General features: G+C 40.1%; 1 protein-coding gene across 2 annotated transcripts; it reads right to left on the bottom strand.

The window, feature by feature from the left end:
• Positions 1-6,039: 6,039 nt before the first annotated feature.
• Positions 6,040-16,860, bottom strand: RAB29 (RAB29, member RAS oncogene family). Of its 2 annotated transcripts, none has more exons than XM_027870661.1 (5): positions 16,278-16,860; positions 11,921-11,992; positions 11,299-11,480; positions 7,950-8,071; positions 6,040-6,453 (listed from the first exon to the last, which is right to left on the bottom strand). In XM_027870661.1, the coding sequence occupies exons 1-5, from the start codon at positions 16,399-16,401 to the stop codon at positions 6,447-6,449; spliced, it is 507 nt and encodes a 168-aa protein (XP_027726462.1). In that variant the 5' UTR covers positions 16,402-16,860; the 3' UTR covers positions 6,040-6,446. The 2 variants fall into 2 exon arrangements, with proteins under 2 accessions (XP_027726462.1, XP_027726461.1); XM_027870660.1 differs by having other exon boundaries at positions 6,040-7,614; positions 16,278-16,859.
• Between the last annotated feature and the right edge of the window lie 444 nt (positions 16,861-17,304).

Raw genomic sequence — 17,304 nt, 5'->3', positions numbered from 1 at the left:
GAGATATTGTAAACAAATATAAAAAGGTACACATAGTTAATACATCCTTTACAGACCATAACGCAATAGAAATAGAAAATGATTCAGGGACCACAAACAGATGATAAAGATCCACATGGAGACTTAACAATGAAATCTTAAATAATTAGTGAGTCAAAGAACAAATCATGGAAACAATTAAGAACTATATAAAAGGAAATGACAATGATGAAATAATATACCAAAATTTTTGGAATGCAGCTAAAGCAGTCCTCAGGGGCAATATCATATCCTTACAAACATACATTAACAAAATGGTGGGGAAAAGAGGATTATTAACTAAAAATGCATTTAAAAAGTTAACGAATAATAAGTACAAAAAGGAGATATTTAAAATTTGAAGGGAAACATAAACTGAAAACAAAAAAACCCCACAGGAATGATAAACTAGTTCTTTAAAAAAAACTAATAAAATTGATAAACCCTTAGCTAATCTGATTGAAAAGAAGCAGAAAAGTCACATCAATAAAATAGCAAATGAAAAAAGGAAAAGCACAGCAAAACAAGAAGAAATTTTTAAAAATCAGAACAAATTTTGCAGTGATATGCTAACAAAATTGAAAACACAAAGAAATAATAGAATACCTTCAAAAATATAAAATACTCAAACTATCAGAAGACCAAATAGAGATTTTACATAACCCAATCTCAGAAAAGGAAATAGCTCTAGCTGTAAAGGAACTACCAAAGACAAATTTCACGGTCCTGTTAGATTCACAGGAAAATTCAATCAAACTTTTAATGAACAGTTAGTACCCATGTTGTTGTTGTTATTCAGTCATTTCAGCCATGTCTGACTCTTTGTGACACCATTTGGGGTTTTCTTGGCAAAGATACTGGAGTGATTTGCCATTTCCTTCTGCAACTCATTTTACAGATGAGGAACTGAGGCAAACACAACTAGTAAGTGTTAGTGCCCATGCTTTACAAATTATTCTCAAAAATTAAGGAAGCACCCTACCAGAATACTTTCATGAGACAAATAAAGTCCTAATATTTAAAAACCAGGGAAAGAAAACACAGAAAGCAAACTATAAGTCTACATCATTAATGAACACTGACTCAAAAATTTTAAACAAAATTTCTCTATCAAACACCAATTTATCCAAGAAATCATTCATTATGACTGAGTGGAATTTATATCAGGGATCTAAGGATGGTTCAACATTAGGAAAACAATTAACACAATCAATCATGTTAAAAACCAAGACATCCAAAACCACATGTTCATCTCAATAGATGCAGAAAAAGTCTTTGACATCAACACTCTTTTAGGCTAAAAACTCTAAAAGTATAGGCATAGAGAGACCTTTTAAAAAAATATATCATAAAAAGCATCTATGTAAAACTAAAAGCAAGAATGATATGCAATGGGGACATCCTAGAACCTTCTCCAATAAATATGAGTGAAGCAAGGATGCTCCCTCTCCCTCCTATTATTTTATATAGTTCTGGAAATGCCAGTGACAGCAACAAGACAAGAGAAAGAAATTAAAGTAATAGGTAAGAAGGAGATAGTATTATCTTAAATTTTCCAAGTAAACCATCATATCATCAGCAGTACCTATTTGCTGATGATATGATGGTTTACTTGGAAAATCCTAGGAAATCAATAAAGATACTAAATTGGAGGCCACAAAATAAATCCTCAAAATAGCATTTCTACATCACAATAACAAAACACAAGAAGCAATATCCTATTCCAAATAACTAAAAAATGCATTAAACATCTGGGGATTAACTTTCCAAAGTATACAAAAGAATTACATAGATTAAACTAAAAAATGCTCCTTAAAGAAATTAAGAACAAATTAAATATCTGGAGGAATATTCAGTGCTCATGGGTAGGCCATGCCAATATAATAAAAATGACAATACTGCTAAACTTAATTTATATTTTTAATGTTATACCAATCAAATTACTAAAAGGATACTTTATAGAACTTGACAAAATGATAAAATTCAATTGAAAAAACTAAAAATCTAGAATATCAAGAGACATGCTGAAAAAAATTAGGTACAAAAGGGGAATGGCACTTCTGGACCTCAAACTAGTTAACAAAAATATTTGGTATTGGTTAAAAAGGATAGCTACGCAGTGCAGTGGATAGAGAACTGAACCTAAAGTCAGGAAGACCGAAGTTCAAATGGGACCTCAGACACTTCTTAGTTGTATGAGCTTGAGCAAGTCAATTAATCCTGTTTGCCTCAGTTTTCTCATCTGTCAAATGAGCTAGAGAAGGAAATGGCAAACCATGCCAGTATCTTTGCCGAGAAAACCCCAAATGGGGTCACAAAAAGACAGACATGACTGAAACGACTCAACAGCAAAATTGGTTAAAAAAAAGAGGGATACATCATTCAGACAGACTAGACAAGGGAGAATCAGAAGTAATAGAACTCAATAACTCAGTGTTTAATAAAGTGGAAAAAACAAATTACCCAGGGGAAAAAAACAACAACTTCTTATTTGTTTAAAAAAAAAAACTGCTGGGAAAACTGGAAAGGAGTCTGGCAGAAATTAGGCTTAGAGTAACACTTTATATCATATTCCACAATACATGGATATGTTTACGTTAATATTTAAAATTATGCTAAAGAATTCAGAAGAGAAACAGATCCAATACCTCATAGATATGGGTAGGAAATGTATTCTTAACCAAACAAGAGATTGAGGCAATTACAAAGATAAAATAGGTAACCTGATTACTTGAAACTGAAAAGCTTGCAGACAAAATTAATACACACAAGATAAGAAGGGAAGTGGTCAAACAGGAAAAAATTCTTGTATCCAAAAATACAATGCAACATAGAAAATGTTAATTTATGGTTTTCTAAGACAACATATGGCCCACAGGTATCCATTTCTATTTGAGTTTGACACCATTGCTTTACCAAACAATTCCTTTTTTTGTAATGTGTTTCAATAAAAAGGCCATTCTTTGCCTCATTTTTTATTAAGCCTTAATCACTGAATGGGTGCTGTCTCAATCAAACTGAGACCTGTTAAAGACCTTAGCTTGAAAAGGCCAAGGTCCCCCCACTTCATCCTGGACCATCTCCAGTTGTGCTAATCCATATCTGGCTACTGGACTAATTGACTCCAGAAGACAAAGTAAAGCCGGTACACAGAACCTCCCTCACTTAAATCCAATTCGCTTGCATGTCATGGTATCACCTCCCTGATGTCATGGTCCTCTTCGAGAATGAAGGACAAACAGCAACCCACCATGTATTTCCTTGTTGATCTTTGGATGATGCTCAATTTCAATTCCTCAGAGATGACATGGTATGGGATTTTATGATTTAGAGTTATGGAACATTTTGGGAAGAATATATGTATTAAAAAGATAGTTTTGGGGAAAATATTCAGGATATTAATGAACTCTGCAATTTCCTAAAGGTAATCCAATTCTCGGGGCAGCTAGGTGGTGCAGTTGATAGAGCCCTAGGTTTGGAGTCAGAAAGATCTGAGTTTGAATTTGGCCGCATATGCTAGCTGTGTGACCATGGGTTAGTCACTTAACCCTATTTGCCTCAGTTTCCTTATCTGTAAAATGAGCTGGAGAAGAAAATAGCAAACCACTCTAGTATCTTTGCCAAGAAAATCCCAAATGGGGTCATGAAGAATCAGACATGACTGAAAAATGGCTGAAACAAATTGAATTCTCTCATCTCCTTCTATCCAATTCTGGTCCAAATTTATCATCCATTAAAGAGATAAGCTCCAGAGGTTGTTTATACAATTACATATCATATTATGAACAATAGCATTTCTTTATCTAGTTGATCTGGTCAGTATGGCTCAAACTCCTTTGAATAATTATGAGTCTTATTTGGAAGGCTCTATAATATTTTGGGGCTTGATCCAATCAACATATTGTCCTCCACCAAAAGGAGCAGCTAGAGGACCTTATGACCTACAAGGAATCTCTGTTTGCCTTGGAAAGCATTATGTACAGTTCATGTTAGCTAATATATCAGAACTTCAACTATAGCTCATAAGGTCAGCTTGTAGTGGGCAGAAAACTGGATTTGGAATCAGAAGACTCAAGTTCAATTTTTTATTCTGCTACTTAAAACCTATGTGATCTTGGACAAGTAGGTCACTTTTCAAAATAGTTAGTTTCTGAATTCATTAAACCACCTCAGATAAGGGAACTGGAAGAGATGAATCCTAAGGTTTCATCCAGCTCTAAATCCTCTAATCCTATGAATTCAGATTATGTTAAAAAGCCAAAGAAAAATAAAGATTTTTGAATTTATTAGGAAAAAATAAAAAAGCATAGGATAAAAAGCATAGGAAATGTTTCTGGCTTTCACATTAAAGTCAAAGATGTATGCTGACAGCTCTCCAACAGATATTTTCTGTTTTCTCTTGCTGTGCTATTTATTCTTTCATAGGACATAAGAGTCGTTTGTCTTTAATAGCTAAAATCACCTACATGGCTATTGAATATTACTTTTTCATCTGTTCTATGAGAGTGAGCAAGGAAAATAAGATTGCTCTCTTGTGGAGTCTGATCAGAGCACACTAATATTTACATTATACCGTAGTGGCATTCTAGATTCTCCTGACCTAAGGAACCATTTCCAATCATGGCCTCAGATGATGTCTTAAGTGCAAGTCACCTCTCAGAAGTATCAAGGCAGAACAAATAAAAAAAATGGAAGGAAAACTAGCCTAGCAGCCTTTGGGCAGAGTGACCACAACCTGAAGTAAATAGAAGTTATTCAGGAGACATTAAGGAAATCATGTCACCCAGACATATCTGATTAAGGGAGTTTTCTCGGCAATAACCAGAGGACGTACTGTGGAGGAACAACCGTGGAATAATGTCTGCTTGTTGGTTTTAACAGAATTATGGCATGAAGTTGGATGCTGATGCCCCAGGGAGACTACAAATGTCGACTTGGGCATTTGGCTATTCTGGTCAAATGAATTCACCATCTGCAAAACGATTAGCATCACCCTGGAGAAAGCTGGAGGCAGCTGGGGATATAGTGGGATGGCCAAGAATGCACACCAGTGTTCAGCCCTTCTTTGGAAGGTTCTTCCCATGGCACAGGTGTGCTTTCTGCTTGTTCAGTATTGCTCATTGTTTGCCTTCACTTGGTTTCCTTTCTATGATTCAGAGGGCCATAAATGGCAATGACACTTACCTGTGGCCAAAAAATGATGGCCTAACACCAGCACCTTGCCTTAAATACAGACTCCCCTGGGGGGAGGGTGATAACAACCTCTGTGCTCTAAATAGTACCCATCATATTATAGACCAGAAGGTAGCATCAAAGTAATTGAATATAATTAGGGCTATATTCACATTTCCAATCATTATAATTCTCCTTTACCCAATTCCACTCAAATATGTTATCACTAATTCCCATTTTTTGTGGATAGGAAGAATATTAGGGAGACTAAGTAATTAGTTAAGGTGTTAGAGCAGTATTCTTTCCATCCCTTCCCTAATTAGTCCCAGGCTTGTACATTGTACACTGATTGGGTGAGAAAACCAAGAAGTGCTAGCTGGCTGCTTCTAGCAATGTGTATGAAAAACAGATAAATCCTGTGTCAGCAAATGGGAGAGAAAAGCAGAGTCAGCATTATTTTCATATTCTACTTTGACAAAATGTGATAGATTTTTATGTTAAATGGTCAAGTAATTGTTGGAAGAAATGTTCCAATTACTGAATATTATCAAGATACTTACTTGTAAACCGGGAGTAAACAGGTAAGGCAGAGAAGACATCTTCGTTTCTTGAGGGTTTTTTTTTTTTTAAGAAATATTCCTGGCTTAGATACTTAAAATTTAGCCAATAGCTTACTAATGTTCAGACTCCTTAAGAGTCTGCCCAATATGAGGGATGGTCTGATAAACTTTGTCTTTAGCTGAAAAAAAAAAAAGAAATATTCCCAACTCTCATAATTCTCTAGACTGATCTAGTAAATGGAAGCATTTTAAATTCACATTAAAAATCAATAACTACTAAATGAGTACATAAGGCTTTTATTTATAATTTGATTGTGATTTTTCAGGACAATAGCCTAGATTAAAATAAATTTCGCCTTCACAAAAGGGGACTATTACATGATGTTTACCTGACAATACCATAGCCAAAAACCTTGTTTGAATAATAGTACAAAAGGAATCCCCACAATTGTCGACAAAATGTATTGAACACAAAAGGAATCTTTGAAAGCCTCTAGGGATTGTATAAAAGTTGTATTACATGGATTAAATTTCTCTTGGAAAGGTTCTGGCTTCTTTTCTATCCCTGGTTCTTGACCTCTGTGTTCATCACTTCCACCTTTGTGGCTCAGCTCTAGCCCTGGGTGGATAACTGACCCCGAAGAGCATTTCCATAAACTTCAATCCCATGGAAAAATTCAACCATCCAGAAATGAACTATGACCTGAAACAGAATCACGGGATTTTTGTGCTTAATGTTACAAACATAGTAAACCTTCTTATCCCCGGGACCATACAACCTTTTTATAGCTATAAACCCTATACCATGAGCTAAGCAGCCCCTTAGAAGCCAGCTTTGCTCAGCTCTCCCTTTCCCCTTGTTTCCTCCTTCTCTCAGATTCAGGGGACTTCAAAGTCCCATTTCTATGCAAGAAGCACACCATAGTCAACTAATGTCTTTTGCAGAGTTGAATGAACATCAGGTTGCCCATTAACCAGTCAGTCTATAAAACTGTGCTCTTGTATCATGAGTAAAAAGACCCCAGAACTTCCTAGTCATTTCCTCCATGTCTATATTTAGGAAGAGAGATACTCTCATCACACAGGACAGATGGATTAAAAGTTCCACCACTGTTAAGGAGAGGGAGAGAGAAAGCCCATCCTGATTTCAGAGCCTTTTTAAAACCACAAATGCAACACAAGGTCTTCTAGAGTTGTTTCAAGTCTGCAGACAGCCAGGCAAGAGTTAGACGCTTAAATCCAAAGTCCAGGACAGAGAGAACTTCAAAAGTAGTGACCCACAAAACAGTTTGGCAAGAAAACATCTTGATCTTTGTTCTCTTGGTCTGAAGTCAGGATGTTGCCTTCATGGGATGACAGCCGGAACAACAGTTGTAGTTCATAATGAAAAAGTGTGCTGTCTTCCATCTACACTTACTCCAATAACATTCCAATCAAGTCTTATGAAAAGGGGCATAAAGGACCCTCCTTTGAACCCACTACCTGTGCCATACAGCCTGTGCCATGGGAGTAACTCAGAGCAGATATCCAAGCAATGCAGAAATATACACAGGAACTTATAAGTCTTGTCTGAGTAATGAAGTGTCAGCCTGCTGGGTCAGAAAAAAATGTTCTAAAGTAATAAGGCTGGTGTTTTCTCAGTAGAAGACTCATCATAAGTTCTTAATTAGGCAGCTGGGTGGATAGGGAAGGAAAACAAAGAGATGGTCAGACCTTCCCCATTCAAGATAAGGAGAAAGCTGCACACAATTAACAGCAGGTCCAGCCAGGTGTGGATACTGTTTGCAGGTTGATGTAGTCACCTTGTGCGGGCAGAGATGTGCTGCCTTCCCTGGTATTGGCCATCATCTGTTCAATAAGGACTCTAGGAAATAAACTAGAAGTCAGACTGAGGAGTAGGCTGAAGCAGAAAAAGAGAAAAGGCAGACATTCCAAATTATTCCTTTTTTTAAAATCATCATCACTGTCCAGTAAAAAAGATGACAGGTCTGCCTGATGATGTTCTAGGAGCCTTAAGGAGAGAAGAGAGAGTCTCTGATCTTAAGAAGTTATTGTTCTAATGTGTTCCTCCTGACCCTGTCTTGCAGGGCCCCCTGGCACAAATAAAGCACAGAGCTGGCGGAGATGATAGGAGAAAGCATGACTAAGGAAGAGGTGGGAAAGAATCCTACGTTCAGCAGAGAATCAGTACCTACTTACCTCATAGCTTCATTAACGTTTTTGTTCTCCTTGACTGACGTTTCAGTCCAGCCAGTGAAACCATTCTCTTTGCTGAACCGGTCAATCTGGTCCCTAGTCACTGCCCATGGGGATAGGTCACTCTGTGGAAGTGAAGGAAGACAAGGAAATATCATAAGATTCACAGTTAGAAAAGCATTACTCAAATGACTGCGTTAATCCCGCCATATGGACTCAACACTCAGAACGCCACTAAAGAACTCTAGGGCAGCTCTCTTCCTTTACAGAGATCCTCGAAAGGAACCTAGGATCCTAGGTTCAGAATCCCAGAATTTTAGAGTTAGGACTACAGAAGTCATCTAGTCTGCCCTGTGTGGGAAAAGGAACACCCCCTAGAACATACCCAACAAACGGTCGCTTTCCTCGAAGTCCCTCCATGAAAGACCTCATTGAGGCCCATTACCTTAAGACAGCCCATTCTAACGATTAGGAAAAATAACCAGATACGAAACCTAAATTTGCCTCTCTGTAACTTCTACCCCTTGCTCCTGATTTCTGCATCCGGATAAAAAGAACAAGTTTAATTTTAATTTAACAAGTTTAATTATTCACGTAGAATAGAGATTCTACATGACAGTCTTTCAAACACTTGAAGACAGCTATCATGCAACCCCCAAGTCTTATCTCCTTCAGGCTAAACAGTCCCAGTTTCTTCACTAATCCTCATACAGACTCAAGGCCCTTCATTATCCTAGCTGACCTCCTTTGAACATTCTCCAACCTATCAATGGCCTTCCTAAATTGTCACCTAGAACAGAACATAACATTCCATATGTAGTCTGACCAGGGAGGGCACTAGGTGGCACAGTGGATAGAGGGTTGAGCGAGGAGTCAGGAAGACGCCTCTTCCCAAGTTCAAATCTAGCTTCAGACACTTAGTAGCTGTGTGACCTATGGGCACATCACTTAACCTTGTTTGCCTCAGTTTCCTCATCTGTAAAATGGGCTGGAGAAGAAAATGACAAACCACTCCAGCCAAGAAAACCCCAAATAGGGTCACAAAGAGTCAGACATGATTGAAACAACTGAACAAGAACAAGTCCGACTAGGGCAGGGTCCAAAGGAACCATTACCACCTCATTATTCTTGGAAGCTGTAGCTCACATAATGCAGCCCAAGGGAAACACTTTTGAAAGAAGTTGTGTGGCCTAGTAAATAAGGCACTGGACATAGAGTCAGGAAGACCTGGACTCAAGTCCTTCCCTTTCTATTTATTGGCCGCCGAAACTCTCTGACTCTCTATTTCCTCGTCTATAAAATGAGGTGGTTGAATGAGGTGGCCCTTAGGGTCCCTTCTTCAAATTCTAAATCTATGATCCTATGGTCCCATTGCCCTTCAACTACAGAACTCTGATCAGTGTAGTGCTCCATCATGAGTTCAGAAGAATGATGATGACGAAGGCTGTCCATCTCTTTTTTTAAAAAATTTTTAATTAATTTATTTTGAATTATCAACAATCACTTCCATAAGCTTTAGAGTTTTAAATTTTTCTTCCCCTCCCTCCCCACTTCCCTCCCCTAGATGGCATGCAATCTGATATAAGCTATACATATATATTCCTATTTAACATATTTTCACATTAGTGATGTTGTAGGTAAGAATTAGAACCAATAGGAGGAACCACCAGAAAGAGGAAACAAAACACAACAGAAGAAAAAAAATAGCAAATAGTATGCTTTGATCTGCATTCAAACTCCGTAGTTCTTTCTTTGGATGTGGATAGCATTTTCCATCATGAAGCCTTTGGAGATGTCTTAGATTCTTGCATTGCTGAGAAGGGTTAAATCTATCAGTGCTAGTCATCGAACAACGTGGGCTGTTACTGTGTACAACAGTAACTGACTGAAGTCAGCCTGTTCATCATTTCTTATAGCACGATAGTATTCCATTACATTCATATACCACAACTTGTTCAGCCATTCCCCAATTGATGGGCATCCTCTCAATTTCTAATTCTTTGCCACCACAAAAAGAGCTGCTATAAATATTTTTGTACATGTGGGTCCTTTTCCCATTTGTATGATCTCTCTGGGATACAGCCCTAGAAGTGCTATTGCTGGGTCAAAGGGTATGCATATTTTTATAACCCTCTGGGCATGGTCCCAGATTGCTCTCCAAAATGGTTGGATTGTTTCACCAATGTTTTACCAACAATGCATCAGTGTTCCAATTTTCCCACATCTTCTCCAACATTTATCATTTTCCTATTTTGTCATGTTGGCCAATCTGATAGGTGTGATGTGGTACCTCAGAGTTGTTTTGATTTGCATGTCTCTAATCAATAGTGATTTACAGCATTTTTTTCATATGACTATAGATGGCTTTAATTTCCTCATCTGAGAACTGCCTGTTCATATCCTTTGACCATTTATCAATTGGGGAATTACTTGTATTCCTATAAATTTGATTTAATTCTCTATATATTTTAGAAATGAGCTACCCATCTCTTGACAGAGAGGTGATGGACTAAAGGTACAAAAGAAGACATGCATTTTTGAATGTGGCCAATGTGTGGACTTGTTTTGTTTGTGTTTATTTGTTACGAGGGAAGGCATCTATTAGTTGGGAAGGTGGGGAGGAGGGGAAAGAGTTAGTGATAGAGATGCAGGAAAAAAAAGGAAAGAAAGAATGGGGCATCAATATAACATTTATAAAACATACTAAAAAACCAAAAATTTTAAAAGGGACACAAACATTTTAAAAGGGCAATTTTGTTACTGTGTTAAATTTAACTTACACTTAATCTTTGTTGTTCTTCCAGGATGACATCAAAACATTAAAGATTACTCTTTGGATCCAGCCATTCAATGAGATTTCAGTCATTCTAACTGTACCCTCCTCTAGTCCTTTTCTCCACTTTTTCCAAAAGAATAACATTAAAGACTTTGTTATATAGTGTTGCCCAGATCTGCCAATTTAATACCAGATGACTGTACCTATCTCAGAAGTCCAGAATTACCAAGTAAGCCAGCCATGACATCTCTCTGAGCATAGCTGGAGTGATAAAGTAGTGGCAGTGCAGAGGATAGAGCAACAGCCCTGGACTCAGGAGGACCTGAGTTCAAATCTGACCTCAGGGAGCCAAGATGGTGGAGTAAAAGCAGTGACTTGCTTGAGCTCTCACCCAAACCCTTCCAAATACCTGTAAAATATGGCTATAAACAAATCTGGCCTCAGACACTTATCAGCTGTGTGACTATGAGCAAGTCACTTAACTCTAATTGCCTCAAAAAAAAATGATAAAGTACATTTCTCTGAGTTGTACACACACACACACACACACACACACACACACACACACACACACACCTTGTTGGCTAACAACAGGCAGGGCACAGGCTCCCCACTGGGCAGCGTGAGCTTACAATCCAAGTCTTGCTTCCATCTCTGGCTGTTGCTGAAGGTGGTGGCATTGGTGACATCAAACATGATGACACAGGCTGAAGCATCCCGATAGTACAGACGAGTCATGGAGGTGAATCGCTCCTGGCCTAGCAGGAAGCAAGGGATACTTGTTATCAAAGGGCTAGTGCTTAAGACCATCCTAGGGCCTCTATTTCCCTTCTTCAATCAACTTCTATTGGAGCACATAGCTGCTCACAGCAATTCTATCTTGTTTTTCTGCTGACAGATGAAAAGCCAGGAAGGGGGAATATTTCTTTGATTATTGCAGAGGTAGCCAGCCTGCTATGATAAGGATACTTGCCTAATTGGACCTTATTTAATCACAGAAATAAAGATCAATGCAGTCATTTCAGAGATAAAATTTCCAGTTTCACAAGTCTTCAAGTTTCCAAGGATTCTCCACCACTTTTCATTCTTTAAAATCTGTTTCTTGTTTTGCCTCCAAGCCTATTCCCTCTGAGGATACTCAAGTAAAACAGATTTCTTCCCCATCCCTACTGCTAATGGTATTATTTTTCCTACTTACCTGCAATATCCCATAGCTGGAGCCGCACCGTTTCTGAATCGGACCACTGGACAACCTTCAGAGCAAAGTCCACTGCAAAATCCCAACCAAAAATTAAATCTCAAGGACTAGAGGTATGTGTGTGGGTGTGTGTGTGTGAGAGAGACAGACAGAGAGACAGACAGAGAGAGAGAGAGACACACACACACACACACAGAGGTCAAACCTTCAAAACATAGGGGACAGTAAGAGAGGAGAGGGGAAATTTGGGATAACTACTGACTGAAAGGTTTTCAGTCAGATGCCAACTACAGCAAACGTCTTCTTTGCTGAATCATCAACCACGTCCCGCCTGTTACGCATAGGTATACTCCAAAGTTCTGTCTTCTGTCTATATTCTCTTTAGGTAATCTCATCAGTTCTGGCGAGTTCACTCATCACCTCTATGCAGACGACTCCCAAATATGAATCTCCATAACTTATTTTTCTCCTATGCGCTAACCCTGTACCACCAGCTGCCTGCTGGGCATCTCTATCTGAATTTCCCATAGGTATCACAAACTCAAACTCAGTATCTTTCATCCACAAAATCCACCATTCTTCCAAACTTCCCTACTTCTGTTAAGGGTGCTGCTATCCTTCCAAAACTCCGGGTTCACAACCTTGGAGTCACTCTCAATCCTGCCCTCTGTCAAACCCCCTCTAGTCAATCAGTAGCCAATTCCCATCTACCTTCACAACATCTCTTGCACCTGCCCTCATCTCTCCACTCACAAAATCACTACCTCCGTTGACCCCCTTACCACATCTGGCCAGGGCCACTGTAATTGGTCGAGTCGATCTTCTTTCCAATCAGTCTTCTACACAGATGCCAAATTGATACACCTAAAAGCAGAGGTTTCACCATATCTCCCCCCTTACTGAGAAGCTTCCATGGCTCCCAATTTCCTCCAAGATTAAAGACAAACTCCTCTCTGGCTTTTAAAGCCCTCATAAAATACTTTATCCTCTCCTTCCAGACTGATTTTATTTACATTACTCCCTTGATCCAAACTGGCCTCTATGCTGGTGCCTGTACAGGATGTCCTGTCCCCTGCCTCCGTGCCTTTGACCATGCTTTGACCAATGCTCTTCATTCTTAACTCTACTCCTGGGAAGCCCAACCTCCTTTCAATAATTGGCCCTGGTCACTTCCTCCAAAAGGGTTTTCCTAATCCCCTCAGTCGTTACTGCACTCCTCTTCCTAATCCACAGAAAAAATCACTTTGTATCTACTAATCTGTGTACCTATTGTTCCCCTCTCCTAGAACATAAGCTCCTGGAGGGCAGGGACTGTTCTGCGTTTGTAACCCCAGCACATAGTAGGTGCCTAATAAGTGCTTGTTGTGAATTGACTTGCTGAATGTGGGCAGTGTAGTACAGTGGAAAGAGAGCCAGATTTGGAGTCAGAAGACCTGGATCTGAATACCAAACTTTTGTTACTTTTTTTATGCCCGTAGGCAAGTTACTTCTCTTAGCCTCAGTTTGCTCATCTGTAAATTGAGGGGTTTGGATTAAATGGCCTCTGAGGTCTCTTCCAGCTCTCTAAATATATGAACTACATTTTCTGGTTGAGGAAAAATTGGAGCAACCACTAATTATTATTATCTGTACTCTTCAATCAAGAATCATGAAACCTAGGGTTCTAACTACAGGGGGATGGGAAAAGGGACCATGGAATTACCAACCATTGACTTGGATGCACCTGCTTACCCCCAGGTTTGTTTTATCTTTGTCATCCCTTTAAAGCAGTCACTTCAGACAATAACACCTGATCAATCAAAATTAAAATATTTCTAAAATTCACACAAGAAAGAAATCAGCATGGGGCAGCTAGGTGGCTCAGTGGATAGAGCACCAGCTCTGGAGTCAGGAAGACCTAAATTCAAATTCGGCTTCAGACACTTACCAACTTACTTAGTTGTGTGACTGTGGGCAATTCACTTAACCCCAACTGGAAAAAGAAAGAAAGAAGGACAGGAAAGGAAGAAAGGAAGGAAAGGAGAGAAGTGAGATTGGCAGAACCAGAATCTCATACACACTAATGACAGCATCTACGGAAGAGGCGTCATGGAATAGAGGTTAAAAATCAGCCTTGTCAGGAAGGTCGCCCTGGCAGCTCCAGCTCAGTATCTGACACATACAGGATCCGACTTTTAGGCAACCCTCTGTAAATGACAGATAAGAATCCAAGCTCTTTGCAAGTAAGGATTATTCTATCCTTTGTACTTATTCCCCGGGAGTAGCACCGTGCCTAAATTTACTGAATGGCACTCAATAAATACCTGTTGATTGGTTAATGAATAGCTGATATGCATTGGAAGGAGTTTCCATACCAGGAATTTCCTATATTGATGAAACTCCCTGTCCAAAGATAAGATCTATTTTGATGTGATTAAAATTAAATTATATTTTAATAATAATATGAGGTAGCATGATATAGTGCAGTGGTGTCAAACTCAGAGGCTGTAAGACTCTCCAGTGCATCTAAACTAGATTAAAATGTAATTGGGAAATGTTAAACAAAATTTTAAAAATACAACACAGATAATGTTAACTTTTTCATTTTCCAGTTTGACACCCCTGGTATAGTGGATAGAGAGCTGTCCTCAAATCTAGGAAGACCTGGGTTCAAGTTAGATTTCTGACATATTCTGTCTGTGTTACCTTGGGCAAGTCACTTAACCTCCCAGGGCTCTGGGCAGCTTTTGAAGACTATAGTTGGGAGAGAAGGAGTTTCCTCACCTGGAAGTTCCTTATCCCAGTGAAATCACAGGTCTGTTTCCTGTCCCAAATAATGATTTGTAGTCACTCCAATTTTACTTGACAATTCTGTTTATCTCCAGATTGGGGTTTCCATCATGGACACTCTCAGTACAGAAACTCCTTTAAAGATGTATTAGTCAGACATTTAGGTAAATGTTTACTAAATATAGCTAAAATATATGTTTAACAAAGTTAAGGGCAGCTATATAGCACAGTGGAACAGAGTTTGGGGCCTGGGGTCAGGAAGACTCATCTTCATGAGTTCAAATCTGGCCTCAGACACTTACTAGCTGTGTGACCCTGGGCAACTCACTTCACCTTGTTTGCCTCTGTTTTTTCACCTGTAAAATGAGCTGGAGACAGAAAATGGCAACAAAAACAAGGCTAAGAGGAACTTGTGCATCTCCCAGAAAGAGCCACACAGCAGATGCAAATAGGTTTGCTCTTTGGTTAGTTTATTTGATCCTACTTTGATACCAAGATTTCATTCTGAACCATTACATTGATAATTGTCTTAGAATTAGGATAAACAAGTCCCTCAGGCAGGGACAGCATTCTAAGAAATATGTCCCCTCTTCTGCCTGCTACATAAATGCATCCTTCCCCATGAAATAAAAAGCATCTCTGTTGACAGACATCAGTCTCAGAACCCTGGTTGAGTACATAGGCTACTAGAGAGAAAGAAATTAACTGTTGGTGAGCGCTCACTCTCTTCTTACCCTCCTACTCTTCTGAGGAGTGAAGTTGGATATCTCTCTAAATCCTCTTCAAACAACTCCTAGTCTATATCCTGGGCAATACAAGGCTAAACCTCACAAAAGTGTCTTGGGTCGGGGAAGGGTGGTGAATTATTTTATGACTGATTCCTAAAGCAAAGCTACAAGATCCCTCACCTCTCTGAAAGCCTTTCTAGGAATCATTACACCTCCACTCAATCACCTTAGTTCACCCACACTCTCTGACCTTCCCCATTTCTATGAGAGATGCTCCCAGAGGGCCAGAGACCCGTTTGTGTGGTATGTCAGCAGCCCTGGCTAGGAAAATGCCTTGTGGGGAAGTGGGAAGACTATATTTGCTTTGGAACCAGAGTTTTAGTCCCAGCTTCTTGGACACGGATAAGTGATTTGACCTCTGGCTTTCTTGTCTGTAAAATGGGGATGATATTATTTGTATTACCTCCTTCACAGGCTAGTTATATAAAAGTATGCTGCTGTTATTATTAGTTAGACAGTGCCCTTTCCAAAAGCAGCTCAGCTGCCTTCTACACTCCCTGAATCTAATACAAAAACACGTCTGGCCCTGAAAATCAGAGAGGCCCCCAGAAAGAGGCTTGGGTAAAGTCAGACTTCGAAAACTTAGCAACTACTTGAACCGCCTCCCCACTCTATCCCCTTGGCGAGTCACCTTCACCAGCTGAGCCAAGTAAGTCATTACCCAAATCAATCCGCTCCTGCACCTCGGCCACAAGTTACCTATCTCAAAGACACCTGCTCCAAACCACCATCCCGAGCTGGGGACAGAAGGGGCTTCCTAACCTTGGCTGGGCTGCCCCTCTCCCCGACTTGGCTCTCACCTCCCACGGTGGACTTGTAGTGTTTGCTGAAGCTGTCCTGGGAGTACCTCTGGACGAGAGACGTCTTGCCCACCGCGGCGTCTCCCACCACCAGCACCTTGAACAGGTAGTCTCGGCTGCCCATGGCTAGCAGGAGTCAGGGAGATGAGACAGGAAATCACAAGGGGTGAGGACGGGGCGGGAGAATCTGCTTTAACTTCTCCGGCGCTTACTTCGGTGGGGCTTACACCGATGAGAAAGTGAAAAAAGGGAAACTTTGCAGTCATCCACAGACGCTTCCTGGGTGGGGCGTGGAGAGCGCAGGCTGCCGAGCTGACCCCCTTCTCTGCACCACCCTACACTTTTCTTCTCTCTCCCGACCTAGCCCCGTTGGCCAAGAAAGATGCTGCAGGATGCCGCCACGGAATCCCCCAAGTGAAGGACTAAGCCGTGGCTGACTTCAGTCCACCCACAGAGGCCTGGATGCAGATTTCCCGTGGCACGCAAAGGACCTAAGCGGAGAAGTGAAGTGGCCACAGCTCCCAGAAACCCAAGTCCAAATCCAGGTCCAGATTCTGCTCAACCCTTTCGCCTGCCCAACCCCTGCCCGTCACGTGCGGGAGAGCTCCCAGGACTACATTTCCCAGCACGCCTCGTGGCATAGAAAGTAAAAAGCAGGGGGCTCTATCCCGAATGGCCTCTTGGGAAATGTAGTCATTGTGTTTGAAAGTTTCGTGGGGGCCTGGGTCACTTAAATTCCTACACCGTGCTTCTTCGGGAACAGCAGTGTTTGTTCGAAATTGAATTCTAGTGTTTGGACTGGAAGTTCAAGGTAGCTTGGCTTAAGTGAAAAGAGTGCAGATTTCAAAACCAGAAAGATCTCTGAGTGAGCTCCAGGTGAGAAATAAACCTGTGACTGCAGGAGTCATTTAACCTCTCTGGGCTCTGTTTGTCTAGTATCTAAGCAATTATCTAAAACAAAAGTTTTTAACTAGGGCTTCAGAGGGTCTGTAAACTTGGATGGGGAAAAAATTGAATCTTTATTTTC

The sequence above is a fragment of the Vombatus ursinus genome, unplaced genomic scaffold (genome assembly GCF_900497805.2).
Source record: "Vombatus ursinus unplaced genomic scaffold, bare-nosed wombat genome assembly UNPS02014798.1, whole genome shotgun sequence".
Taxonomy (NCBI): Eukaryota; Metazoa; Chordata; class Mammalia; order Diprotodontia; family Vombatidae; genus Vombatus; species Vombatus ursinus.
This window is presented reverse-complemented; position numbering and strand designations above follow the sequence as displayed.